We start from the raw sequence: 27,929 nt of genomic DNA on the forward strand, positions 1-27,929 counted from the left end.
GTAGTAATTAGGTTTATGCTGTAGTTAAATGGGGGGGGGGCTCTCTGGGCTTGTTAATTTTAACACTAAATAATACTAATTTTTTGTATTATTAGCTCAACTAAACTATACATAGCAAAAGTAAAATACAGCAACATCTAAGAGTCCAATTCCTTGAAGCAATAAAGCCCAGCACTGTGCTAAGACTACACTGCCTAAGTCATTACAGATAATTAGCCATTAGCTCTTATGCAGAAAACATGACAGAGAAACATGAAGCAACTGGTGGAGATGTCTCAGAATTGTCAAGAAGTGTTATAGTCTCTCTCCAAAAATTCAGGGTAACTTTTCCAATTTGCATTAGCCTTTGTTAATATGATTCAATAAGGGGTCTTACCTCAGTAAATTAAAGGTATACCAAATGTTCTTTTTTTCTCATTTCCTTATACCCCTGCCCCCACTTCTGTTAAGGCCTCTGTTCTTACAGCAGTTCAACATCCTTGTAAGCAGAATATTCATACCTTTGTCTCTTTACCCGCTTTTCAGGAGTGTATTTCAATGCTGTGGCCTTAAAATTTCAGAAATGGGAAGAAGCCTTTCAGGGAGCTCTGCCCATTCTGTTGAGCCTTTAAGTCCCCGTGGTACTTGAATGAGGAACTATAATCAGAAGAGCACAAATGCAGGTTCACTCAGCCCCACTAAGTACCTTTAAGGTATATATCCATTTCATGTTTCACATTAGGTATTTGTGTTTCTTCGATATTGCAAAAAATCAGATAAACAGTGAAAGTTAAATGTAGGATTAATCAAAGATCATTTAGTTTTTAGTGGAGGAAATATCAGTACTTGTAAGCCCAGGTGTAGAGGTATATTGCTTACCAGATTTCTATCCTGATTTGTCATTCATGTCTGAGTTAATAGGCTTACATTTAGTTTATATGTAGCTGAGAAATTCCCAACCTCAATAAATAAAGTCACAGAAGCCTGAGCAAGTGCCACTTTATGCTCATGGTAAATGAGAACTATGTAGTTGGCCAGCATTGGATTTATGGGATATCCATAGTTCTTACTTTTAAATATGTTGTTAAAATTAGTAGGTGAGTTCCCTCTTTTTCTTTCTACTTAACCTATTTTTTAAAGATGTAACAAATAGAAACATGTCAACAGATAAATATATTCCAACTGAACATTTTATAAATCTTTTTGTTTTAGCTATACCCAAAGAAGGCCAACTTGTCCAGTAGGTAGGTTTGTAACTGTTTTGTAACTGTTGCCAAAACATCTTGAATCTTGAAACGGGAATTTTAAAGTCTTACCCAAAACCTTTTCAAATATATTGTATTTGAGAAATGGGAAAACAAACAACTGTGGGTATACTATATCTATGGTGTTATCTGACCTTCTGTGTCTAATACCTGTTTTTCCCATAACCCTTCCCCGCAGGTCTGCATGGAGGACACTTTAAAGTGAAATGACAGACCAGGAGAATAACAACAACATCTCAAGTAACCCTTTTGCTGCTCTTTTTGGCTCCCTGGCAGATGCCAAGCAGTTTGCAGCAATCCAAAAAGAGCAGCTGAAGCAACAGCCTGGTAAGTGGAGTAGCCAATAGCAGCGGATGAGATGACCTAGAACAGGTCTCCCCAAATTAAATTTCTATTCTTTTTTTTAATGTTCTATTTACTGACTTTAGAGAGAGGAGAGACAGAGAAACGGGGGAGGGGGGCGGGGGTAGGAGCGGGAAGCATCAGCTCTTAGTTGCTTCTCATATGTGCCTTGACTGGGGAAGCCTGGGGTTTTGAACTGGCGTTCTCAGATTCCAGGTTGACACTTTCATCCACTGCACCACCACAGGTCAGGCAAAAATTAAGTATTCTTTGGGTCCTTAATTGGAATTGGAATATAAATTTGGGGCAGAAGTTGTTTTTGTTTGTTTGTTTTTTTGTTTAGGGCAGAAGTTAGCAGGAAAGTTGTTCAGTCTGGTTATTTGTTTTGTTTCAGTTCCTTTCCTCCTTGTCTTCCCCCTGCATAAAAGAGACCAGATAACAGGTGGTTCTGTGCCAGCGGATGCCAGTCATGACCCTAGACTGTCAGACTGTTTTTATTTATTTATTTTCTTAAGTAAGAGAAAGACAGACAGAAACAGAGACAGGGAGAGAGATGAGAAGAATCAACTCATAGTCTCAGCACTTTAATTATTCATTGATTGCTTTTCTTATGTGCCTTGACCAGGGGGCTCCAGCTGAGCCAGTGACCTTGGGCTCAAACCGGCGACCTCAGGGCTTGAAACTAGGACCTCAGCATCCCAGGTTGACACCTTATCCACTATGCCACCACTGGTCAGGCTCAAGCTGTTTTGTTTTTGTTTTTTTAAGATCTTTCTTTTTTTTTTAAGATATTTTATTTATTCATTTTAGAGAGAAAATGAGAGAGAGAAGGGGGGAAGAACAGGCAGCATCAACTCCCATATATGCCTTGACCAGGCAAGCCCAGGGTTTTGAACCGGCGAGCTCAGCATTCCAGGTCAATGTTTTATCCACTGTGCCACCACAGGTCAGGCTTTCTAGCTGTTTTATTTTTTAAATCACCTAGTAAAAGATATTTAAGTAAATCTTTTTAACATGGGAAATTGAAGTTGTGGGCAGAGGTTTGGAAAAGCAAGTCACATGTAACTATAGACAGTAGATATGTAAAAGGAAGAATTATAAAAGTTTTTTGGTCCGTAGACACATAAATGAGATGTGTTCTCAAGCTCAGTACTTCAAGAGTCTGTCTCAAGTGAAATGTTTCTTCCACTCGGTGGAGAGGCCACCATTGTAGCTTACTACTTTTTGAACAGACTGCTGAGAAAATATGGTCCTTAGCCTAATTGTGACAAAAATCAGAATAATATCTCACTGATCAGAAAAATGATTTTCCGCCTGATCAGGCGGTGATGCAGTGGACAGAGCGTAGGACTGGGACACAGAGGATCCGGGTTCGAAACCCAAGGTCGCCAGCTTGAGTGCAGGCTCATCCAGCTTGAGCGTGGGTTCACCAGTTTGAGTACAGGGTTGCTAGTTTGAGCATGAGATCATAGACATGACTCCATGGTCGCAGGCTTGAGCCCAAGGTCGCTGGCTTGAGCAAGGGATCAGTCACTCTGCTGTAGCACCCCCTGGTCAAGGCACATAGGAGAAAGCAATCAATGAACAATTAAGGTACCACAATGAAGAATTTATGCTTCTTATCTTTCTCCCTTCTTGTCTGTGTATCCTTGTCTGTCTCTATCTTGTCCCTCTCTCCCTGTCTCTGTCACAAAAAAGAAGGAAAGAAGAGAGGGATGGGGGGTGAGGGAGGGAGGGAGGGAGGAAGGAAAAGAAATGAAATTGCTCCCCTTCTATTACCTAAAAAAAAGAATAATTATGTTTTACTTTTAAGAAAAGGAGAAATGTTTATATTTTCCCTTTATTTTATTTTTAAAACGTTTACATGTGTAGCTGAGTTTTGGCCTTGCTCTCTTGTTAAGAATGAATAAAAAGGAGGTAAGGGCAAGACAGATGAGTAATAGACAGGGTGATAATTGAAGCAAGGGAGAAATAAGTGGAATGCTTACTTGACCTTTTTTTTTTTTTTTAATCACTTGCTTCCAGGGAGACCAGGAGAGAAACAATAGGCAGAATGCTGACTTTTTAATGTGATAGAAGCCAATCTGGGTCTCAGTCTCTAAAATCTAGCCTAGATTTCTGGGATACAGGCTCAGAATGAGAAACCTTAGTTTAGAAGATTGTAGATGAGAAAGCAGAGTGAGGAACAGGAAAAATAACAAAGTGAGAAAATAAAATTTATGAGTATGTGGTTGAGGGAAATTTTGCTAACCAGGTTCTTAGCTTCCTTCACTCTTAGTGTGCAGAGAACTTAGTCTATGAGTACAGTGACAGAACGCTTGTTTTTCTGACTGTGAGCAGGCATAAAGCAGGCTAGAATTGGGAGCACTCTAGGCCCCACACCATGGGGACAAATCAGGCGCATACCTTCTGTCACGATTTTGGCACATCATCATCCTGGTTTGTTTACACTGAGTTGATCATGCCACAGTGCTTATTAACATGTTTTCACCAGCAGTTCCTACGCTGCCAAAACCTTTGGCCTCTTATACTGAGCTTTCCTGTGACTAAACTCACCACACTGAACCAACTCTTCTGAGAGTTTTGCCTGGAATTTCCAAATAACCTTTTTTGTCAGTGATGAAAAGTACATACAGACTCACATGTGGCTTTTAGTGAACAATACTACTTTTATACTCATTCAGCCTGAGTACCATTCTGAGAGGCAGTCTTTGAAGATGCTATACAAAAAAGTAAATGGATTTAATAAATAACAAAAAAGTAACAAGTTAGAAAGAAAAATAACATATGAATAAGCAACTTATATACAATAATGAAATGATTTTAAAAATCAGGACCATTCAAAACAATTAGAGCCTGACAAGGCGGTGGCACAGTGGATAGAGTGTTGGACTGGGATGCGGAGGACCCAGGTTCGAAACCTCAAGGTCACCAGCTTGAGCGCAGGCTCATCTGGTTTGAGCAAGACTCACCAGCTTGAGCCCAAGGTTGCTGGCTTGAGCAAGGGGTTACTCGGTCTGCTGAAGGCCCGTGGTCAAGGCACATAGGAGAAAGCAATCAATGAACAACTAAGGTGCTGCAACAGAGAATTGATGCTTCTCATCTCTCTCCTTTTTGTCTGTCTGTCCTTATCTGTCCCTCTCTCTATCTCTCTCTGTCTCTGTCACACACAAAAAATAATAATTATTAGATCATTTTTACCTATGACATATGTGAATATTTAAACAGGCATTTTCTTAGATATTTTTGGTGAGCATATAAATTAGAGCAGTATTGCTAAGGTAATCTGGTAGTATATGTTAACTTTTATTTATTTTTTTAAAAGATTTTTATTTATTGATTTTAGGTAGAGTAGAGAGAGAGAAAGGCAGGGGGGTTGGAGGATGTGAAGCATCAACTCACATTTGTTTCTTGTATATGCCTAACTAGCTAGGAACAATCTCTGGTTTCAAATCAGAGACTTCAGTGTTCCACGTTGATACTTTATCTACTGCTCCACTGCAGGACAGGCTATACATTAACTCTTAAATGGTCAAGTTCATTAACCCAGCAATTCTATTTCTACAGATTTAGCATACAGAAACACTCATACAAGTACACAGAAAGAGTAAGTTATATTCTGTACAGTATTGTTTGAAATCATGAAAAATTGATAACAACCCAAATGTTCATCATTAGAGAAGTAGCTATATAAATCCTAGTGTGTACATACAATGCAACACAATGCAGCTGTTGAAAAGGACAAGAGAGGCTATAACTGACATAACAGAGAAAGGTATTGGTATGATTACATTTAAAAAGCAAGTTGAGCCTGACCAGGCGGTGGCGCAGTGGGTAGAGCGTCGGACTGGGATGCAGAGGACCCAGGTTCGAGCCCCGAGGTCACCAGATTGAGCTTGGGCTCATCTGGTTTGAGCAAAAGCTCACCAGCTTGGACCCAAGGTCACTGCTCGAGCAAGGGGTTACTCAGTCTGCTGTAGCCCCACGGTCAAGGCACATATGAGAAAGCAATCAATGAACAGCTAAGGTGTCTTAACGAAAAACTGATGATTGATGCTTCTCATCTCTTTCCATTCCTGTATGTCTGTCCCTCTCTCTGACTCTCTCTCTGTCTCTGTAAAAAAAAAAAAAAAAAAAAAAAAAAAGGCAAGCTGAGCCTGACTAGGTGGTGGCGCAGTGGATAGAGCACCAGCTTAGAACGCAGAAAACTAGGTTCAAAACCTCAAGGTCACTGGCTTGAGTGTGGGCTCATCCAGCTTGAGTGCAAGCTCACCAACTTGAGCACAGGGTCACCGGCTTAAGCGTGGGATCATATACATGACCCTATGGTCGCTGTCTTGAGCCCAAGGTTTCTAGCTCGGTTATAGCCCCCTGGTCAAGGCATATAAGAGAGAGCAATCAGTGAACAACTAAGGAGCCACAGCAAAGAATTGATGCTTCTCATCTCTCTCTCTCTCTCTCTCTCTCTCTCTCTCTCTCTCTCTCTCTCTTCCTGTCTGTCTATCCCTGTCTGTCCCTCTCTCTGTCTTGGTCTCCCATAAAAAAAAAATAAAAAGCAAGCTGAAAAACAGTATATACAGTATGATCCCATTCTTTATAAAAACTAAAAATTATAGTAATGAACAGTAGCACCAGAATAGGAAAAAAATATGGAAAACATTTTTAAGTGAAGGGGTTGTCCATAGGGAACAGACTCAGAGACTTTTTACATTATATTTTTCTGTACAGTTTGGACTTATCAAAAGAAATGTGTTCTGGCTGTTTTACTTCCTCCCCATTTCTCTGGGAGCTTGGGAGGCTGCATCTCGCTTCCCCAGTGACCTGGCTGGGAAGAGCAGTCAGGCATCTGGACCCCACCACAAAGGTGTTTCATGGTCCACAGGAGCAGGTGTTGGTGCCAGGAGCATCCCTTGACACTGACCATGTGATGGACAGTGCCCCCCATAGACCAGCAGGTTGCAGATGAGAGTGACTACAGCTTAGTGGCCAGCCTCAAGATTATAGCCACTGTCCTGAAGGCTATTCATTTCCAAGAACATACCATGTATTTTGCTACTAAAAATGGAATCAAGGTTACAGTGGAAAATGCAAAGTATGTGGGAGTAAAGCCTGGAGTTTTTCAAGAGTTTAAAGTTCAGGAAGAGCCTATTACTTTTTAAATTAATTTAACTGTCCTTTTAGACTGCTTATCTTTTTTTTTAAGATTTTATTTATTGATTTTAGCGAGAGGTGAGAGAGAAAAAGGTGGGCAGGTAGGAAGTAGGAACCAGCAACTCATATTAGCTGTTTCTCTCTTGACCGGACAGGCCTGGGGTGGCGATCTCCACATTCCAGGACAATGCTCCATCCACTGTGCCACCACAGGTCAGGCATAGACTGCTTATCTATTTTTAGATCAAGTACTGTGCCAGGGAATTTGACAGTACTTCAAATGTGTTACCAAGGTTATGGTCACCCTTTGATTCTATTTCTGGAAGAAGTGACAGTCTGTAAAATCAATATTCTGGAGGCTGAGAAAACTCTGGATTTTTTTATTTCTGCATGTTTTTATAAAAACATGATTTTATTAATGCCATTAATAAAATTATTCTGTAGTCACAGGAGCTCCGTGAAGCATTTTCCGAATTGGATATGACAAGTGAGATCCTACAGATCACCATGTCTCCTGACAAGCCTTATTTCAGATTATCTACCTTTGGGAATGCAGGAAGCTCCTACCTTGACTATTGCAAAGATTCTGATTTGATGAAATCATTTTAATTGTAATCAGATCCAGGTCAACAAACTGATTTCTTTACTGAAACCCTATGCAAAGAAGTTAGTTCTATCCGGACAGATAACCAATCATATACCTCTCATTATGGTATATGATTAGAAATGAAGATGGACAAATATGTTCTGTGGAGTATATGTGCTGCCTTAATGAAGAAGCTCCTGAATCTGAATCTTAAGTATGACAGTACACTGTAACATTTCGGTACACATTCATGATAGGTCATGTTCTCGTTCTTCACGATTTTGTATTAGATTTTCTAAAGGGAAGAAGCATGAAGGAAATAGGAATAGGAAAAAGGTCCCTGTACCCTAAAGTTACTACATATTTTGTAAGTAAATGTTTTCATGTAGTAACAGATTATCCAGTACGGGACTATCCTGTGGTTCTGTCTTTTGAACTCATAAGACTTATTATGAGCTAAGATGAATAAATTATATATTCTATTTAAGTAGGACATTTCAAAAGTCTGAAAATGTAAAGTTTGATGGAGCCTCCCTGGCCGGGTATGGCAGTTGGCATTAGAGCATTGTCCTGATACACCAGGGTTGCCAGTTCAATCCCCAGTTGGGGCATATACAAGAATCAACCAGTGAGTGCATAAATAAGTGGAACAACAAATCAATGTTTCTCTTTCTCTCTCCCCCCCCTTCTCTTTCTCTCTAAAATAAAATAATAAAGTTTGATGGAGCCATATATAAAGTGTTCTTTTATTTATTTATTAGAAAAAGAAAAAGCATATGAGCATTGCTTACTAGTTTGAATTCTGGAGAATAGATCTTAAAGCAGTAATTCTTAAAGTGTGCCCCAACCAAAATCATCAGCATCACCTAGAAACTTGTCAGAAACTCTGCAAGTGAGCCAGCATCTGTAGTTTAAAAAGCTCCCTCTCTGCCCTGGCCAGATAGCTCAGTTGGTTGGAGCATCATCCTGATACCCAAAGGTTGTGAGTTTGACCCCTGGTCAGAGCACGTACAGGAACAGATCAATATTCCTATCTTTCTCACTCTCTCTCTAAAAATAAATAAAACACACTGCCCTCACCCTTGGAAATTCTGATATATTTTAAAGTTTGAGAACCATTGTGTTAAAGAATATTTTTTTTAAAAAATAGCATTTAATTGCATTGAAAAATGACTGGCTTCTTTTTATGAGATTTCTTCATAAACCTTCTGAAGCTTAGGCATCACCAAACAAATGTAAATAATTATATGATTTATTTTTAAAGTATTAATTTTGAAGAAATCTATGAATAAGATATAAAAGTCTTCAGAGTTACAGATTTCCATCTCATTCTCAAAACTGTTCAGTATAGTGAGTACTGCTGTACTTATTAGATACCTTCTATTTCCCTATAAGAGTTTCTCAACCAAACTTAGGTGTAAAAAGCCAATTTTTAAGCAAATTGCATTTCTTGGGTAATTTTCAATGAAATTATTTTGTGACATGTAGATATTTAATAAACTAAAAATTTAAAAATATCTGAAAATCAGGAAAAGGTCATATTTAAAATAAAGACTGATCTATTAGGTAATTCTTTGTTCACTAGGATTCTGTAGGGAAAATTATGTTTCTAATTTTGGCAGTGGAGTACAATTGATTATGAATAGAAAGAATAAAACTTTTGATTTGTAAAATGTGATAGGACATTTAGCCGGGATTTCAGAATCCTATACTTAAGATATTTCCTGCCTGACCAGTGGTGGCACAGTAGATAAGAGTGTCACCCTGGGATGCTAAGGTTCCAGGTTTGAAACCCCAAGATCACTATCTTGAGCACAGTCTCATTTGGTTGGAACACAGATTCACCAGTTTGAGTACAGGGTCGCCAGTTTGAGTGTGGGATTATCGACCTGATCCCGTGGTCATTGGCTTGAGCAAGAGGTCCCTGGCTCAGCTGGAGCCCTCTGGTTAAGGAACAAAATTTTAAAAACGGTCCAATTTAAAAATAGGCAGAGGCTCTGAATATACATTCTTCCAAAGAACACATAAAAGGCTAACAGGTACATGAAAAGGCACTCCATATCACTAATCATCAAATTAAAACCACAAGATTTCGCCTCACACCTGCGAGAGTAGCTGTTATGAGGGTTTTTGTTTTTGTTTTTTTTACAGAGACAGAGAGAGGGATAGACAGGGACAGACAGACAGGAACGGAGAGATGAGAAGCATCTATCATCAGTTTTAAATTGTGACACCTTAGTTGTTCATTGATTGCTTTCTCATTTGTGCCTTGACCGCGGGCCTTCAGCAGACCAAGTAACCCCTTGCTCGAGCCAGCTACCTAGGGTCCAAGCTGATGAGCTTTGCTCAAACCAGTTGAGCCTGCGCTCAAGCTGGTGACCTCGGGGTCTCGAACCTGGGTCCTCTGCATCCCAGTCTGACGCTCTATCCACTGCGCCACCGCCTGGTCAGGCACAAGGGTATTATATTAAGTGAAATAAGTAAAGAGCTCATAGATACAGAGAACAGATGGGAGTTGGAGTGAGCAAAAGAGGTGAAAGGGGACCAAAAGGTATGAACTTGTATTTATAAAATAAATCCATGGGGATGTAATTGTATAGCATGGTGACTATAGAAAATAATACTGTATTCCATGTGTGAAAGTTGCTAATAGAGTAGTTCTTAAAAGTTCTCATCACAAGAAAAAAAAAAGTGCAACTATGTATGGTAACATGTTAACTAATTTTAGTGATTATTTTGCACTATGTTCAAAATAATCTTATGTTACACACATGAAACTAATGTCAATTTTTTTTAATGTAGCCTGACTTGAGATGTTCACTAATTAGCTGATTGACTTGTTCCACATGCAAGATTATCCTCCTCTTGGTTACATATTTATCATTTTTGGCAGTATGCTTGGTTCTCTTAAAAGAGAGGAGTGTAACTGTTAATGGCTGCAATTTTTTGGCAGATGAACTCCCAGCTAGCCCAGATGACTCGGATAATAGTGTGTCAGAGAGCCTGGATGATTTTGATTACTCTGTGGCTGAAATTAGCCGCTCATTCCGTTCACAGCAGGAAATATGTGAGCAACTCAACATCAATCACATGATTCAAAGGATCTTCCTCATTACTCTGGACAACAGTGAGTTACAGACTTACAGCCAGTCTGTTCATTATTCTGCCCTTCCTGCTTGGGCTAGGAACTTGCTCTTAGAAATCTGTTTTATATACTGGTTAAAAACCCACTGCACTCCCTAGAACACAGGGCTTATCTATCAGCTTTGATGTAACCTGATGAAGCTGATCCCATGGAACTTCGTTCCCATTTTGATACTGACTGGGCTATATAGCTACTTGCCTTTACTACCTTAAGGAGGAAATGGGAATGAATCCATTTTCTTCTTAGAGGTGAGCTAAACATTTAGCCCCAAGAGGTATGAGACTGTTTTTCCTCTGTGCCTTATCTGCAATTAAACCCAAAGTTAATGCTAATGTGTGGGATTTACTCTTTAAATATCCTGATGTTAAGTTTATAAAAAGTCCATGCTCCTTAACGGAGGGAGGGGAAACTTTACTATTTAGATACTGCTTTGTAAGTCAAGGTCATTCTGATATTACCTGAGTCAAACATGGAGTTCAAGAGAAGTGCTGTCAAGATCCCTTGTATAAAACAGAAGCATTATCCTTAACCTACTAGATTTAAAACTATTTCCCAGGTGATCCAAGCTTGAAAAGTGGGAATGGTATCCCCACCCGCTGTGTATATTTGGAAGAAATGGCAGTAGACCTCGAAGATCAAGACTGGCTTGATATGAACAACATTGAGCAGGTAACACTCAGTTGTTCTTTATGTGTGCCTTCAGCAAAAATTAGCCAGGCAACTGCAGTCTGTTCACCCTTCTCCAGCCAAGACTTTGCTTACCTCCATCTCTCCCATTGTTTGTAATGGTCCTCTTTTGGAATCTTCTTATTGACAATGGCCACAAATCCAAATCTACCCATTCTTTAAAACTAGTTAAAATATCATTTGTTCTTTATATAATTTCCAAATCAAAACAGGCATTTTACTATATAGGTACCTAATTAACTTCAAAGGAATAAAAGTTTGGTAGGGAAGACACTTGACAACTTGTAGGTTAACTTTGTATGTTTAAACTGTATAAGTTTGAGTGAGGTCAGCAATCACACAGAGTAGTAGATTTCACATAAGTTTAATCGCTGATTCTCTGCACCATTCAACAAATATTCTTTTAATGCTTACAATGTGCTACAGGCTATACCAAACACTTGAGCTTGATTTAGGATAACTATGTATACACAGTTACACTGTATATATAGTATTTTCTAAAGTAATAATACATTGGGTTCTATTTTCCCCTTTACATTCTATATTTATCACAATAACCTATGTCAAAATTACCTTTTACATCTTGATGTTCTAGATTTAACTTGGTGGTGGTTTAGTATTTTTGTTGGTTTGTTTTTAATAGGCTGTCTTTGCTCGCCTATTACTTCAAGATCCTGACAACCACTTGATTAATATGACTTCTTCTACAACATTAAATCTCTCTGCTGATCGAGATGCGGGGGAGAGGCACATTTTTTGTTACCTTTATTCCTGCTTCCAAAGAGCCAAGGAAGAGGTAATAATAATAATAATAATAATAATTTCCATTGACTACTATATTGTCCTTATAGGTATGCCTTCAACATGTAAACCAGAGAGCTGGATCAATGTCTTTTATATTGGGTTTTTTATATACGTCATAGTATATCTGTAACTAGATATTGATATGAGGCACTATTAGTTTGTCTTATAAAGTATTAGTCTTCTTTCTGTGGCTTGGGATCCACACCTTTCCCCAGTGAACCAGTGCCTTTCATTCTCTATACAAAAACTCTTTAAAAAGGTATGATATGGCGAATCAGGTTATCCCAATAAATTAATTAAATTAAATATACATTTTTTTTTTTTTAATTTTGAAAAAGTTTTAAAGGTTTGATAGCCTTGGCCGGGGTAGCACAGTTGGTTAGAGCATCTTCCCAATATGCCAAGGTTAGGGGTTCAATCCCCAGTCAGGGCACTTCCAAGAAACAACCAATGAATGCATAAATAATTGGAAGCCCAGGCCCAGTAGGTCAGCTCAGTTTGTTAGAGCATCATCCCAGTATGCCAAGATTGCAGGTTTGATCCCAGTCCAGGCACAAATAAGAATCAACCAGTGAATGCATAAATAAGTGAAACAACAAATCCATGTTTCTCTCTTTCTCTCTCTCTAAAAAAAAAAAAAAAATCAGTAACAATTTTTTTTGAAAAGGTCTGATAAACTCATTTCTACTGAGGTGTAAATAATAGACCAAGCTTGGTCACTTCCAGCACTGGAATTCTAACAGGTAGGTGATTCCTTAAACCAAAGAATGAACTCTCATGAATTTTCAAGTAGCCATGGGAGAGCAATACTGTTTTGGAACACAGTGTCTTTTCCTTTCTATTTGTTATGTCCACCCTTATTCCAGGTTATAGAACTAGACTCTTCCCTCTCTTCTTTATGCTGTTTCCAGATTACCAAAGTTCCAGAGAACCTGCTACCTTTTGCAGTACAGTGCAGGAACCTCACTGTGTCCAATACTCGAACAGTTCTCCTCACCCCAGAGATATATGTTGACCAAAACATCCATGAGCAACTGGTAGATTTGATGTTGGAAGCCATCCAAGGAGCCCGTGAGTACATAAGCAAGATCTGTGAGCTTCTAGATTTTTTAAATGAGGTATCTAATTAAAAAAATTTTTTTTATTGATTTTAGAGAGAGAGGAACAGGGGGAGAGAGAGAGAAAGACATCGATTTATTGTTCCAATAATCCATGCATTCATTGGTTGATTCTTGTATGTGACCAGGGATTGAACCCACAACTTTGAAGCTGCCTGGTCAGGGTGGTGAACTTCTACATTTTGATTTCCAAATTTAGAATACCTTTAAGTACATTGAAAAGTCTTAGAGCCATAAATATTAACGAAGAGGATTCATACCTTGACCTTTGATGTTGAATATCAGTAGGATTACCTAAAATATCAGAAGAGGCCCTGGTCAGGTAGCTCAGTTGGTTAGAGTGTCATCCTGACTCCCAGGTTGTGTTTGATCCCCGGTCAGGGCACATACAGGAATCACCCAATGAGTGCATAAAGAAGTAGAACAATAAGACAATGTTTCTGTCTCTCTCTTTCTTTCTCTCTCTCTGTGAAATCAATAAATAAAAAAAACTTTTTAAGTACCAGGAGAGTTAAGAGCCAGTGTAAAGGTAGATAAAAATTCCCATGGCCTCCTTTCTCTCTCATTTGCTTTCTATTAGAGTTTGAAGATGTAACTGAGTTTCTGGAAGAGGTCATTGAAGCCTTGATATTGGATGAGGAAGTTCGAACATTTCCTGAAGTCATGATTCCAGTGTTTGATATTTTATTGGATCGAATAAAAGATCTAGAACTCTGCCAGATCCTGTTGTATGCATATCTGGACATTCTTCTCTATTTCACTAGGCAAAAGGATATGGCAAAAGTAAGTCTGAAAAGTGGTATATCAGTTGATGAGCTGAAGATTTAATAATTTATGCTTCCCTATGCTGAGGGCACTATAATATTACTTGTTTAACAAGAGAAAGATGTATTAGTTGTTGTGTAGACTTAACTCTTTGAGGCCCTCTCACCCCATCACATTTATCTCATCATACAAACAAATAAGTAGGACTTATCTTTTCCTACAGGTTTTTGTAGAATACATTCAGCCCAAGGACCTTAGCAATGGGCAAATGTACCAGAAGACCTTGCTGGGAGTTATCTTGAATATCTCCTGCTTATTAAAGACTGCGGGTGTTGTAGAAAATCATGGCTACTTCTTGAATCCATCTCGTTCCAGTCCCCAGGAAATCAAAGTACAAGAGGCCAACATCCATCAGGTGGAACTGCTTACAGTGTATCCCAGCCTCTGATCTTAGATTGACTAGAATTTCCTCAGGAAGCAGATGCAGATAAGGCTGCTGGAGGCCATTTGGGAAAGCAGGTTGATCTGGTTGGCTTTTTAATCATGTAAAGAAGTTACCCTCTTTATAGCACGTGCTAAGGGCCGAGGATAAACGTTGGTGTGGTTTCAAGAATAAGTTGCTGCTATTCTTTGTCCTATGCTGGAGCACAGCCTCTTCCTCTCCACTCTTGTTTTTCTCACCAACCTGTTTCTTACAGAACTTTAGCTCCTAAATCTTCTGACTGAACTCCAGCCAGTAAACCAATTTATTTTCTCTTTACCTCCTTTCTATGTCCTCTCTATTTGGCCTTCTTAGTATAAATTACAGAAGTCTAGCCAACATGAGGCAGTAAATGGTTGAATTGGGGGTAGTTTAAATCTCCCATCACCACAGCTCCCAAAACACAGGATTGCAAATTACAGCAGTAGCCAAATTCTGCCTGCCACCTGTTCTCGTAAATAGTTTTATTAAACACAGCCATGCCCGTTGTATATGTTATTGATGGCTTGATTTCATGTCATAATGGTAGAGCTGAATAGTTGCTATAAGGGCCACATGGCATGCAGAGCCAGAAACATTTATCATTTGACCCTTTGCAGAAAAAGTTTACTGATCCCAACTCTAAAGCTACATAAATGCTATCTGCAGTTTGGCAGCTCATCAGGAAATCTCATAAGTGCCCAGAAAACGTTTTTTAATTAGACCTGGGGGTAAGGCACAGGGAGAGTAAGGAAAAAGATTAGGATTGACATATTTTTAGAAATTGCCGGTGGCTAAAGTTTGGGAGTAATCAATATTAGGATTGTGAAACTGGAATGTTCTGTGGTTATGTTTTCTGATTAAACAGTTCATGGCTCAGTTCCATGAAAAGATCTACCAGATGCTGAAGAACTTACTCCAGCTCTCTCCAGAAACCAAACACTGTATCTTGTCCTGGCTTGGAAACTGTTTGCATGCAAATGCAGGCCGCACCAAGATTTGGGCCAACCAGATGCCAGAAATCTTCTTCCAAATGTATGCCTCAGATGCCTTCTTTCTGAATCTGGGTGCTGCTCTCCTGAAGCTGTGCCAGCCATTTTGCAAACCCAGATCCTCTCGACTCCTCACCTTTAATCCCACTTACTGTGCCCTGAAGGAGTTGACTGATGAAGAACGAAAAATAAAAAATGTACACATGAGAGGTAAGGGAGTACTGGGCTTCCCTAAATTGTGTGTATGTGTTTGCATGTGTGTGATATCAAAGGCACTCGTGTCCATATTATTTCTCACAAAGGTGCCTCTTAAAGAAGATGAGGCAGACAGAAGAGCTATTATAAATTTCACTAGGACAGACATTTACCAATAAAACTGGTAGCTTTTAAATGTTGTGCTTTAGTGAGACATGCTCTCTGAATTTGACAGCCTTGTGTATTCATTCATTTTTTTCTTTTAAAAATTAGTAAAGCACAGTCCCTGTCGTTTATGACTCCAAAAACCCCAGAAGGAAGCAGATATATTAATGGATAATTATAGTATGATATGCATAGCTAAGCTGTGGGAACACAGAGGAAGGAGTGAGAAATAAATTCTATAGAAGTTGGAGGTCTTTATAGCTGAGCTTTGAGAGAGGGGGTGGGTTTATCAGACAAAGCAGCAAGGAATCCCTTTATGCAGAGAGAATGACAAGCATAAAGCACATAAAGCACCAACACTATGGAAAGGCTTGACTAAGGAACAGTAAAAAGATCATTATGGCTAAAGGCGGAGGAGGGAAGGTTATGCGAATGGCAGGAAGTGAGTCTGGAGAGGCAGAAGATTAGGTCCAGCTTAGAGAAAACTCGAACAATACAGAGAAGTGAAAAGAAAAATTTATAATTCTACCACTCGGAAAGAATTACATGTAATTTCAGTGTACATAGTTCCTGTCAGTTTTGTAACTTTTCCAGTTGTAAAAGTAAGACATGTTCAAAAGCAAATAATCTTAAAGAGAAGCACAAAATAGATACAAATGATCCATTGTCTAGCACTTGAACAATATTATCTGTTCCTTTTCATTTTTGGTGACTTCATGATTAAGCTAAAGAAATTTAACTGCATTTCTTTTTTTTTTTTTTAAACTTTATTTGTTTATATTTTACAGAGACAGTGAGTCAGAGAGAGGGATAGACAGGGACAGACAGACAGGAACGGAGAGAGATGAGAAGCATCAATCATTTGTTTTTTGTTGCGTGTTGCAACATCTTAGTTGTTCATTGATTGCTTTCTCATATGTGCCTTGACCGCGGGCCTTCAGCAGACTGAGTAACCTCTTGCTGGAGCCAGTGACCTTGGGTTCAAGCTGGTGGGCTTTTGCTCAAACCAGATGAGCCCGCGCTGAAGCTGGCGACCTCGGGGTCTCAAACCTGGGTCCTCTGCATCCCAGTCCAACGCTCTACCCACTGCGCCACCGCCTGGTCAGGCTTAACTGCATTTCTGTTGATAGTGAGAAGCCAAAAGATTTTTTTAAACAAAGGAGTAGTAATGTGATAAGATTGTTTTTAAGAAGATATTACTAAAAAAAAAAAAAAAGGTAACACTGATAGCATGATAGCAGTATGGAAGTTGAACTAGAATAAGGGGAGACCAGGACAGATGTCTGTGGCAAGCCATTTACTGTTCCTTTTAACTTCTTTGAGGTTTGGACAAAGAAACCTGTCTGATCCCAGCTGTACAGGAGCCAAAGTTTCCCCAGACCTACAACCTTGTAACAGAGAACCTTGTCCTGACAGAGTATACGTTATACTTAGGATTTCACAGGTAATTCTTCTTTAGTTTTGTTCTTTTTTTACTTTGATTTATTTATTGATTTGAGAGAGAGAAACGTCTACTTACTGTTCCATTTATTTATGCATTCTTGTATGTACCCTGACTAGGGATTGAACTTGCACCCTTGGCGTATTGGGACAATGCTGTAACCAACTGAGCTACTGGGCCCGGGCAGTAACTCTCCTGATGTCATTAGGCAAGAACTATTTAGTTCAAAGTCAGTCTTATATAATATGAAGGCTCACAGTAGGATTTGGTAGGAAAAGGGCATTATATGCATTTATTTGTATTTACATGAATTGGCTTTGCCCAGTTAACTTGAATTCATTTTTAATTATTGACATGTTAAACTTTTTAAAATTAAAGTTCGCTAGTATTTTTTTCTAAACTTTCAAATTTTTAAATCACTGTCTTCCTGTTGTCATCTGTGAAAGTAGAATTGTTTTCATTTAATATTTCATTTTCTGCTCTTGAACTTTCATTACTTACACTCTTGATGAAAAAAGGCCAAGCTTTATTCTATGATGTAGAGACAACATTGACAAAATGATTAATTTATTTATTTTTAAAAGATTTTTTATTAATTTTTTTAGATAGAAGAGAGAGCCATTGATTTGTTGTTCAACTTATTTATGGATTCACTGGTTAATTCTTTTTTTTTTTTTTTTTTTTTTTCTGAAGCTGGAAACAGGGAGAGACAGTCAGACAGACTCCCGCATGCGCCCGACCGGGATCCACCCGGCACTCCCACCAGGGGCGATGCTCTGCCCACCAGGGGGCAATGCTCTGCCCCTCCGGGGCGTCGCTCTGCCGCGACCAGAGCCACTCTAGCGCCTGGGACAGAGGCCAAGGAGCCATCCTCAGCGCCCGGGCCATCTCTGCTCCAATGGAGCCTTGGCTGCGGGAGGGGAAGAGAGAGACAGAGAGGAAGGAGGGGGTGGGGGTGGAGAAGCAAATGGGCGCTTCTCCTATGTGCCCTGGCCGGGAATCGAACGCGGGTCCCCCGCACGCCAGGCCGACGCTCTACCGCTGAGCCAACCGGCCAGGGCCGTTAATTCTTGTATGTACCCTGACCAGGGATCAAACCCACAACTTTGGCGTGATGAGACAACGCTCTAATCAACTGAGTTACTGGGCCAGGGCCATAATTTTATTTTTTTTACTTCTTTATGTATTGATTTAGAGAGAGAGAAAAAGAAACATCAATTTGTCTTTTCACCTATTTATGCACTCACTGGTTGATTCTTGTATGTGCCCTGACCGGGGATCAAACCCACAACCTTGGTATATTGAGACAACACTCTAACCAACCGAGCTATCCAGCCTGGGCAAAATTGGCAAAATTAAAGAAATGTTTATAAGGGATTCCAGTAAGATCAGTATGACCACAAAAGATCTATGTTCAAATAAAACATAAAGAGGACTTTAGAAATGTGAAGATTGGCCTGACCTGTGGTGGCGCAGTGGATAAAGCGTCGACCTGGAAATGCTGAGGTCGCCGGTTCAAAACCCTGGGCTTGCCTGGTCAAGGCACATATGGGAGTTGATGCTTCCAGCTCCTCCCCCCTGTCTCTCTCTCTTCTCTCTCTCCTCTCTAAAATGAATAAGTAAAATAAAATAAATTAAAAAAAAAAAAAGAAATGTGAAGATTTGAGAACTAAAGTGTATGATTTTCAAAAATGGTTCTGGTTCTAGCCTTACCAGGCGGTAGCGCAGTGGGTAGAGCATTGGACTGGGATGTGGAGGACCCAGGTTCAAGACCCTGAGGTCGCCAGCTTGAGCGCGGGCTCATCTGATTTGAGCAAGGCTCACCAGCTTTGCCCAAGGTTGCTGACTCTAGCAAGGGGTCACTCAGTCTGCTGGAGCCCCCCAGTCAAGGCACATATGAGAAATCAATCAATGAACAACTAAGGAGCCACAATGAAGAATTGATGTTTCTCATCTCTCTCCCTTCCTGTCTGTCTGTCCCTATCTGTCCCTCTCTCTGATTCTCTCTGTCTCTGCCAAAAAAAAAAAAAAAAAAAGGTTCAGGTTCTAGCTAGCTATAGTGGTTCTAGCAGTTTTCCCCTGTAATTCAGCTGATTGTGATTACAAGTATAAATAAGGAGAGAAAAGAGCTACTTTCAATATGTAGTCAATAGTTAGAGGTATTGAGGATAGCAATTTTTAATACCTTACCAGGATACTTGAATTGACACAGCATTTTACAAAACTTGGCAAATTTCTTGAAAATTGAAATTAGCCTGACCTGTGTTGGTAGTGGATAGAGAGCTGACCTGGAATGCTGAGACCCTGGGCTTCCCCAATCAAGGCACATACAACAAGCAACCAATGAACAGCTAGAGTGAAGCAACAAGTTCTCATTCCCCCTACTCATACTTGCAGATAATATTTACTGGTGAATGTATAGAGGAATTTACAGCTTTGTGCTCAGCCTTGTGTCCTCACTGTTTGCATGTCATAAAATCGTCTTCAAAGGACTAAAGCAGTCAGGATTTTCAGAGCTGTTGGTTTCTATCATTAATATTGTCTATTGTTCAACATGGAAATTTATCTAACTCTCCCTCTGCTGTTCCTTAGGGGGGGAATCATCTATTGGTTAAATAAAATCATTTAAAAAATAGAAAAATGAAATTAGATCTTTATTAGGGAATTTTTCTATTCTTGTCATCAACGTTTTAAATGAGACAATAGATAACAATTCAGCATGTTTGACCTGTTCAGCCATCTAGATACAAACACAAAAATAAATGTCATCTAGTTCCGCAGTGTTGGGCAGATAAAATATATTATGCTCACTTTGTTAAAGATGGCTCTGCCCACATGGAAGCCCGTCACTTAGGTGATAATATTAGTTGCTTGGGATGGGCATAATTATATTAATGTGTGTTAGGGGAAGGCTTTCGCTCCAAAAGGTTTTAAAAGGAAGAGAGATCACGTGTTTGGAGGGAAGAGTGATTACGTTCTAGGAGGAGTCCATGCTGTAGGAGAGCAGAGAAAGGCCACGTGGAGGAGAGGAGAAGCAGCCAAGATGGCGGAGTGCTGAAGGAGAAGCCAGTTTGTGCAGAGAGAAGGAGATGGGGAACAGAGGTGAATAAGGCTGGTGAGCTAGAAACCTTTGATCCTAGGAAAACTCGGATAAGTCAGTGAGTTTGGAAGCCCTGAATGGAAAGGAAAGTGTTTTCCCACTGTGTGTATTTCTTGCCCGCCAGGTGCAAGCTAGGATTAAAAGGTAATGGCCCACCATTTCTTGGCTCGTTGTTTCATTACCGTCTGTCCGAATCAAATGCGAACCTGCACGGGCCAGGGGGCTGTGATGGTGGCCGTGGCAACTGGCCATACACCCAGTATAGGTTACTTAACCCCAGACATTATCTGCATGGCAAAAGAAGATTATTTTGGACTGTACATATAGAGAAAACCATCCATAACATTGAATTGTGGGTCTTCCTTGCATTAGAGAATATTTGGCTGACCCTTTGTGAAAAATAATATAATATTGAACAGCAGAAGGCTGGGAGCTGCTTCTTTTAGACTGCATCCCAGGTGACTGCCTGTTTATATGTGGTCATTACTAATGTAGAGTCCTTTTTCACCAGCCTTAGTTCTCTTCTAACCATGGAAAGACCATCCATATACTATATTTCCCCATGTATGAATGACAGAGGATTAGAAAATAAATACAGAAAGAAAAAAGATGGAATCAGGAGGACTCATTGCCAAGACTGATAGTCTGCAAGAGCCCCTGCACTCCCAAAAGCTTTATTTTTATAGTGTAAAGCAAAGTTATTTTGCAAAACAAAGAGAGATCACAAAGTCACATTTTCAAGGCAAACCAAGAATTCTCCCAAGTGCAGAAAACCCCCCACTGTGCATAACATTTTAACTTCACAAAACAAAGGGTAAAAAGAAAACTGCCTCCAGTCTCTTCTAGGGATGTGAGGAATGGGATGAGTAGAAACCATCAGCATTATAGCTAACGTGAAGGTGTGGGGAAGGGCATGTAAATGACCTTTACCTACTTAATCAAACAATCAGAGGTTGTAGGGAAGAGCTTAGCCCTTTTGCTTAAACCTTAAACTGTGAGGACTTTTGTCAGCTTGCCGTCTGTTGGTCAAATAAGTTTGTAAATATGACATATAGGTTTGCTCGCTTATAATTTGCATTGGGTGTGGGGGACAAGCTAAGCAGGAAGGGTTGTTATACCCTAAGGCTTAGTTTTAAGACTAAGCCTTTCCCACCTTAAGTGACTATGTATCAGAGACTTCCTTGTTTGTATATTGGGTTAAAGGTTTTGATTTCTACACTATAAAATGGGGCAGACCGGGAGCTTGCTCTCTCTCAGTTCCTGAGATTAGCATTAGAGAGGAGAGAGCAGAGAAAAGCCACGTGGAGGAGAGAAGAAGCAGCCCAGATGGCGGAGTGCTGAAGGAGAAGCCACTTAGTGCAGAGTTTGTGCAGAGAGAAGGAGATGGGGAGCAGAGGTGAATAAGGCTGGTGAGGTAGACACCTTTGATTCCAGGAAACTCAGATAAGTCAGTGCCTTTGGGAGCCCTGAATGGAAAGGGAAATGTTTTCCCACTGTGTATATTTCTTGCCCGCTGGGTGCAAGGATTAAAGCTAATGGCCCACCAGTTCTCTGTTCCATTGTACTGTCTGTCTGAATCAAATGCGAACCTGCATGGGCCAGGTGGCTGTGATGGTGGCCCTGGCTACCAGCTTTACATTTGGTGTAGTCTGTGGCAGGATTCGATACAGTTCAGTATGGAGCCACCATCACCTTTGAGCGGTGGAGTAGAGGAATGGCTGCTGTTATGGCTCCCCATGGCTGTCCTTTTGGGGGCTGTAGGCTGGCTGACTTTCACAGCCATGTGTGAGGAAACCAAGAGCTCTGTGGAAGAGGCTGCCCGGGACCTGCAAACCGAGCAGTGGAAGGAGCTGGAGCAAACATGGGAGAAAAAGATGCCGACCCTGGAGCTGGAGCAAGCACCAGAGGAGGCCAACCAGGTTCGCAATATTTGCTTGGAAATGGAGCAGCCACTGGAGAAGGAATCACAGGTTCGTAAGTTGCAGCTTGTCCTGGACGCTGTGGAGAGCCAGCAGCAGCAGGAGGCCGGGGCTGAGGCCGAAGCTGGGGCTACAAGACCTGCAGAGCAGAAGGCAGTGGGAGCTGGTGTTTTCAGTTCCTCTTTGGAGGATGAGGAGAATCAGGCTGGAGTTGCAGTTCGCAGTCTTCAGAAGGTGAGAGCCCAGCAGCAAGGAGTACCTACTACGTCTCCCTGGTAGGTCTGCGATTTTGGACATAGGGGTGGATTCCATCATGCTCTCCGGAGCAGAGATGGAAATGCTAACTTCCATTGCCATGTGCTCCTCTTTGGGACAGGGTAAGACCTGCCAGGACAGCAGGGATGAGGGGGGTGGCTGACGCCCCATGAGCTTGGACCGATTCCTGGACTATGACCAGAGTGAGCACTGGCTTCTTTGTTGGATGGACTTACGGATTTTGGACAATGTGAAATACCCTGATGGGGGTAGGGGGCAGCTTAGCTGGAGGCCATCCCCTGCCCCGGGAAGCTTTTCCCATGGCTAGAGAGAAGTCCAAGGACATTTTGTGCTTTTGGCAAAGTGCTCAGAGACTGGTGAAATGTACCTTTGTAATTGTTGAAATTGTATGATTTGTCATGTTGTTGTAATTTGTGTAATGTGCCTAATTTCCTTGTGCAGATATACCTGTGCTTTAGATTGTGAAGTGAGCAAAAGGGGTGGAATGTTGGTCAAATAAGTTTGTAAATGTGATATATAGGTTTGCTTGCTTATAATTTGCATTGAGTATGGGGGACAGGCTGTAAGCAGGCAGGGTTGTTATACCCTAAGGCTTAGTTTTAAGACTAAGCCTTTCCCACCTTAAGTGACTATGTATCAGAGACTTCCTTGTTTGTATATTGGGTTAAAGGTTTTGATTTCTACACTATAAAATGGGGCAGACTGAGAGCTTGCTCTCTCTCAGTTCCTGAGATTAGCATTAGAGAGGAGAGAGCAGAGAAAAGCCACGTGGAGGAGAGAAGAAGCAGCCCAGATGGCGGAGTGCTGAAGGAGAAGCCAGTTAGTGCAGAATTTGTGCAGAGAGAAGGAGATGGGGAGCAGAGGTGAATAAGGCTGGTGAGGTAGACACCTTTGATTCCAGGAAACTCAGATAAGTCAGTGCCTTTGGGAGCCCTGAATGGAAAGGAAAGTGTTTTCCCACTGTGTGTATTTCTTGCCCACTGGTTGGAAGCTAGTATTAAAGCTAATGGCCCACCAGTTCTTGGCTTCGTTGTTTCATTACCATCTGTCTGAATCAAATGCGAACCTGCATGGGCCAGGCAGCTGTGATGGTGGTCGTGGCTACTGGCTTTACACCATCTCCCACACTTTTTTGAAAAATTTGGGGTCTAAAAACTGGGTGCATCTTATAGGGTTTGGGGGCTTTTTACTTGCATTTCCTGCTGTTTTGCTCTTGTCCTTGAGCTTATTGTTTCGCACTTGTTACCAGTATACAATGTGTTCATAGAGTCATGGTGCACTTTTGACCAGTCATAGGAAAGCAACAAAAGACGATAGAAATGTGAAATCTGCACCAAATAAAAGGAAAACCCTCCCAGTTTCTGTAGGATGATGTGGCAGCATGTGCGCATGCGCAGATGATGACGTAACACCGTGTATACAGCGGAGCAGCCCACGGCCATGCCAGTCAGATGTGGACGGTACAGAGGAAAGTTCAGTGTGTTCTGTGGCTCGCTAAATTCAAATCCTTGACCAAAGTGCAACGTGAATATCGGCGCGTTTATAATGAAGCGCCACCACATAGGAGTAACATTACTCGGTGGGATAAGCAGTGAAGGAAACCAGCAGTTTGGTGGAGAAACCCCGTTCTGGTAGGCCATCAGTCAGTGACGAGTCTGTGGAGGCTATACGGGATAACTACCTAAGGAGCCCTAAAAAATCTGTGCGTGCGCCCACATCGAACTGCACTGAATAGGTATGAAACTGGGACAGTTTTCCTTTTATTTGGTGCAGATTTCACATTTCTATCGTCTTTTGTTGCTTTCCTGTGACCAGTCAAAAGTGCACCATGACTTTATGGACACACTGTATTACAGTAGGTTACATTTTGCCATGTTCTGCCCAGAAATGGCTCAGAAAAGATTTTCATACAGTGCTGAATTCAAGTTAAAAGGATCCAGTTTGCAAAAGTGAATGGAAATCGTGCTACTGAATGTAAGTTTGGTCCTCCTCCAACTGAGAAATCAATCTTAGACTGGCTACGGGAAGAAGAAACCCTACTGAAAACTCCACGGCAGAAGAAGGTCATGAGAGGCAAGTCAGCAAAATGGCCTGATTTAGAGAGGGAACTGAAGGTACGGATTGAGGAGCAAAGGGCAATTGGAATTCCTGTGTCTACAAAGAAGGTTCAGCATGAGGCAAGAAGAATTGCTGATGAAAAAGAAGTTACTGATTTCAAAGGAGGACACAGTTGCTGCTTCAGGTTCATGAAACGGAATGCACTAAGCATGCGTACACACACCAGACTTGCCCAAAAGATGACTGAAAGCTATGAGCAGAAGGTCCTTGAATTTCATCATTTTGTCATTCAGTGTCGGAAGACACATCAGTTTGAGTTGGGACAGGTTGCAAATATGGACAAAGTCCCCCTTCAATTTGATGTCCCAAATAACAGAACTGTTGATAAGAAGGGGGTGAAAACTGTAACTGTGAAGACAAGTGGACATGAAATGAGCCATTATACAGTTGTTCTAGCTTGTTGTGCTGACGAAACCAAGCTGCCTCCTATGCTTATTTTCAAACACAAAACAATGCCAAAGGAAGACTTTCCTCGAGGAGTGATTGTCCACATTCATGACAAGGGTTGAATGGGTCAGGATGGGATGAAGATCTGGATTGAGAAAGTTTGGAGAAAGAGACCAGATGGGCTCTTACGTAAACCTGCCCTATTGGTGCTTGATCAGTTCAGGGCACACATAACAAAAACACAAAGATTGCTGCAGAGCAAAAAACAAAACTTACCGTCATACCTGAAGGCTTGATATCCCAGCTCCAACCACTTGATGCCAGCATTAATAAACCCTTCAAAGCTGCCATGAGAGACGAATAGAACCAATGGATAAAGTCTTCTAGGTACAATTTGACACCAGCAGGAAGAGTGAAGAAACCAACTATAGGAGAAGTTTGTCCCTGGGTGAAAAGATCTTGAGATAATATCAAGATTGAGATCATTGTCAAGTCATTTAAGTGTGGCATTTCAAATGCCATAAATGAAACTGAGTACAAGGCAATATATGAAAACAGTGATTTGTCATCAGACACAGATGAGGACAAGCAAATGGATGGGAAGTTTTGACAGTGATGAGGAGTTGTATGAATTTTATGATGAATAAAACTTGAATTCAATAACTTTATATAATACTTTTTTTTTTTCCCAAATTTCGGGCCCCAAAATTAAGGCATGTCTTATACATGGGAAATACAATAACCATATCTGAGTAGTCATTGCACTGGTGTGTTGTCACACTCTCCTGCTGGGATTCTTGTATTTTGCTTAATAGTTATTTATTTGACATTATAACATCTCAATCTATGCCCTACTTGAGCAAGCTACTGTTCTTTGGAAGCTGCTAAATATTTTTAATTACCTTTAATTATGTTGAATACTTGGTAACATTTTCCCAATGCTATGCTTGCCTCTCTGTCTTGTCAGTAACTTTCGTTAGTACCTTCTGTGTCATCCTAACTGCAGCTCTCTATATCCTAAAAGAGACACTAGAATAAATAAATGAGGGTTTGCATTTCTGGAATTGTCTCTACTATACTATTCCTATAGGTGACTCCTGACCCAGTTTCTTCTTCTTTCCTGGGGGCAGGTTGCATGAGCAGATGGTAAAAATCAACCAAAATCTTCATCGGCTACAGGTAGCCTGGCGGGATGCTCAACAAAGTTCTAGCCCTGCTGCTGATAACCTTCGTGAGCAGTTTGAACGACTAATGACCATCTATCTTTCTACCAAGACGGCCATGACTGAGCCACAGATGCTACAAAACTGCCTAAATTTGCAGGTGTCCATGGCTGTTCTACTAGTTCAACTAGCCATAGGCAATGAGGGCTCACAGCCAATAGAGCTAACTTTTCCTCTGCCGGATAGCTACAACTCTTTGGCTTATGTGCCAGGTAAGCAGACTCTCTTCTCCCTTGGGAACTTCCTATTTATAGCCATCTAAGTTTCACTGGGTCACTTTGGAAGTTTACTCCTCAAAATACCCTTCCTTAATTATTAGTCAACTCTCCTAACTCTTTCTGTGCTCTTCCTTAAGGGAAAAAAATTATCTGTTCGTTAAACCAGAGGGAGATTTATATGTTATGTATGTTGGTGAGTGGTTGGCAGATATTGTCCATCAAAATCAGATTACTGTATATGGTCCCTGGCTGGTGGCTCTGTAGATGGACCATCAGCCCAGCATATGGATGTCTTGGGTTTGATTTCAGGTCAGGGCACACAGGAGAAGCAACCATCTGCTTCTCCCCCTCCTTCTCTCCCATCTCTCCCCTCTCTTCCTCTTCCTTTTCCACAGCCAGTGGCTCACTTGGTTCAAGCATGGCCCTGGGTGCTGAGGATGATTCTGTTAGAGCGCATCAGCCTCAAGTGCTAAAAATAGCTCAGTGTTCAAGCATTAGCCCCAGATGGGGTTGCCAGGTAGACCCTGGCCAGGGTACATGCAGGAGTCTGTCTCACTATCTTCCCTCCTCTCACTTAAAAAAAAAATCAGCTTAGCCTGACCTGTGGTGGTGCAGTGGATAAAGCATAGACCTGGAATGCTGAGGTCGCTGGTTCAAACCCCTGCAATTGCCTGGTCAAGGCACATATGGGAGCTGATGTTTCCTGCTCCTCCCCCCTTCCTCTCTCTCTCTCTATCTCTCTCTATCTCCTCTCTAAAATGAATAAATAAATAAATTTTTAAAAATCCGCTTACATAGTGTGTGTGTGTGTGTGTGTGTGTGTGTGTGTGTGTGTGACAGAGACAAAGAGAAGGACAGATAGTGACAGACAGGAAGGGAGAGATGAGAAGCATCAGTTCTTCATTATGGCTCCTTAGTTGTTCATTGATTGCTTTCTCATATGTGCCTTGACCCGGGGGGGAGGGGCTATAGCAGAGCGAGTGACCCTTGCTCAAACCAGCAACCTTGGGCTCAAGCCAGCGACCATGGGGTCATGTCTATGATCCCACACTCAGCCAGCGACTATGCGCTCAAGCCAGATGAGCCAGTGCTTAATCCAGTGACCTTGTGGTTTTGAACCTGGGTCCTCTGCGTCCTAGTCCAACACTCTATCCACTGTGCCACCGCCTGGTCAGGCTCAGCTTATCTGTTCTTGCTCACTGTATTGGTCATCTATTGCTAACTAACAGATTACCCCAAATCATAGAACTTTACAACAACCAATATTATCTCACACAGTTTCTGTCATGTCAGGAATTCCGGAGCAGCTTTGCTGCATCGTTCTGACTCTGGGTCTCTCATGAGGTTGCAGCCAAGCTGTCACCCAGGACCATAGGAATGTGAAGACTCAACCAGAGATGAAGGAACTGCTCACAAGCTTAAGCCTAGTCATGTGGTTGTTGGCAGACCTCAATTGTTTGCTGGCTTATTTTTCAGATCACATAGGTCTCTCCTTAGAGATATGAGAGATATAGGAGAGAAATACTCATAACACGGCTGTTGGCTTCCCCCAGAGCAAGCAACCAATATGTAAGCTGTTGGCTTATATAACCT

General features: G+C 41.1%; 1 protein-coding gene and 1 pseudogene across 4 annotated transcripts in view; both read left to right on the forward strand.

The window, feature by feature from the left end:
- The window catches only part of UBE4A (ubiquitination factor E4A), a 55,301-nt gene that overhangs the window by 3,989 nt on the left and 23,383 nt on the right, over positions 1–27,929 (forward strand). For 2 of the 4 annotated variants that reach the window (XR_010727358.1, XM_066246103.1), the window contains exons 2-11: positions 1,423–1,571; positions 10,277–10,450; positions 11,025–11,137; positions 11,799–11,951; positions 12,871–13,030; positions 13,658–13,860; positions 14,066–14,257; positions 15,171–15,504; positions 16,978–17,098; positions 26,026–26,330. Coding sequence is in view for 3 of the 4 variants with exons in the window: in XM_066246103.1 (XP_066102200.1) it covers positions 1,451–1,571; positions 10,277–10,450; positions 11,025–11,137; positions 11,799–11,951; positions 12,871–13,030; positions 13,658–13,860; positions 14,066–14,257; positions 15,171–15,504; positions 16,978–17,098; positions 26,026–26,330 (1,876 nt within the window). In the remaining variant the exon portion in view is untranslated. Of the gene's footprint in view, positions 1–525; positions 693–1,191; positions 1,224–1,422; positions 1,572–10,276; positions 10,451–11,024; positions 11,138–11,798; positions 11,952–12,870; positions 13,031–13,657; positions 13,861–14,065; positions 14,258–15,170; positions 15,505–16,977; positions 17,099–26,025; positions 26,331–27,929 lie in introns of all 4 variants that reach the window. The other 2 variants (XM_066246127.1, XM_066246118.1) reach the window with 2 other exon arrangements.
- Positions 7,018–7,778, forward strand: LOC136314798 (cell cycle checkpoint protein RAD1 pseudogene; annotated as a pseudogene).

Source organism: Saccopteryx bilineata, chromosome 1, assembly GCF_036850765.1.
Source record: "Saccopteryx bilineata isolate mSacBil1 chromosome 1, mSacBil1_pri_phased_curated, whole genome shotgun sequence".
In the NCBI taxonomy this organism is placed as follows: Eukaryota; Metazoa; Chordata; class Mammalia; order Chiroptera; family Emballonuridae; genus Saccopteryx; species Saccopteryx bilineata.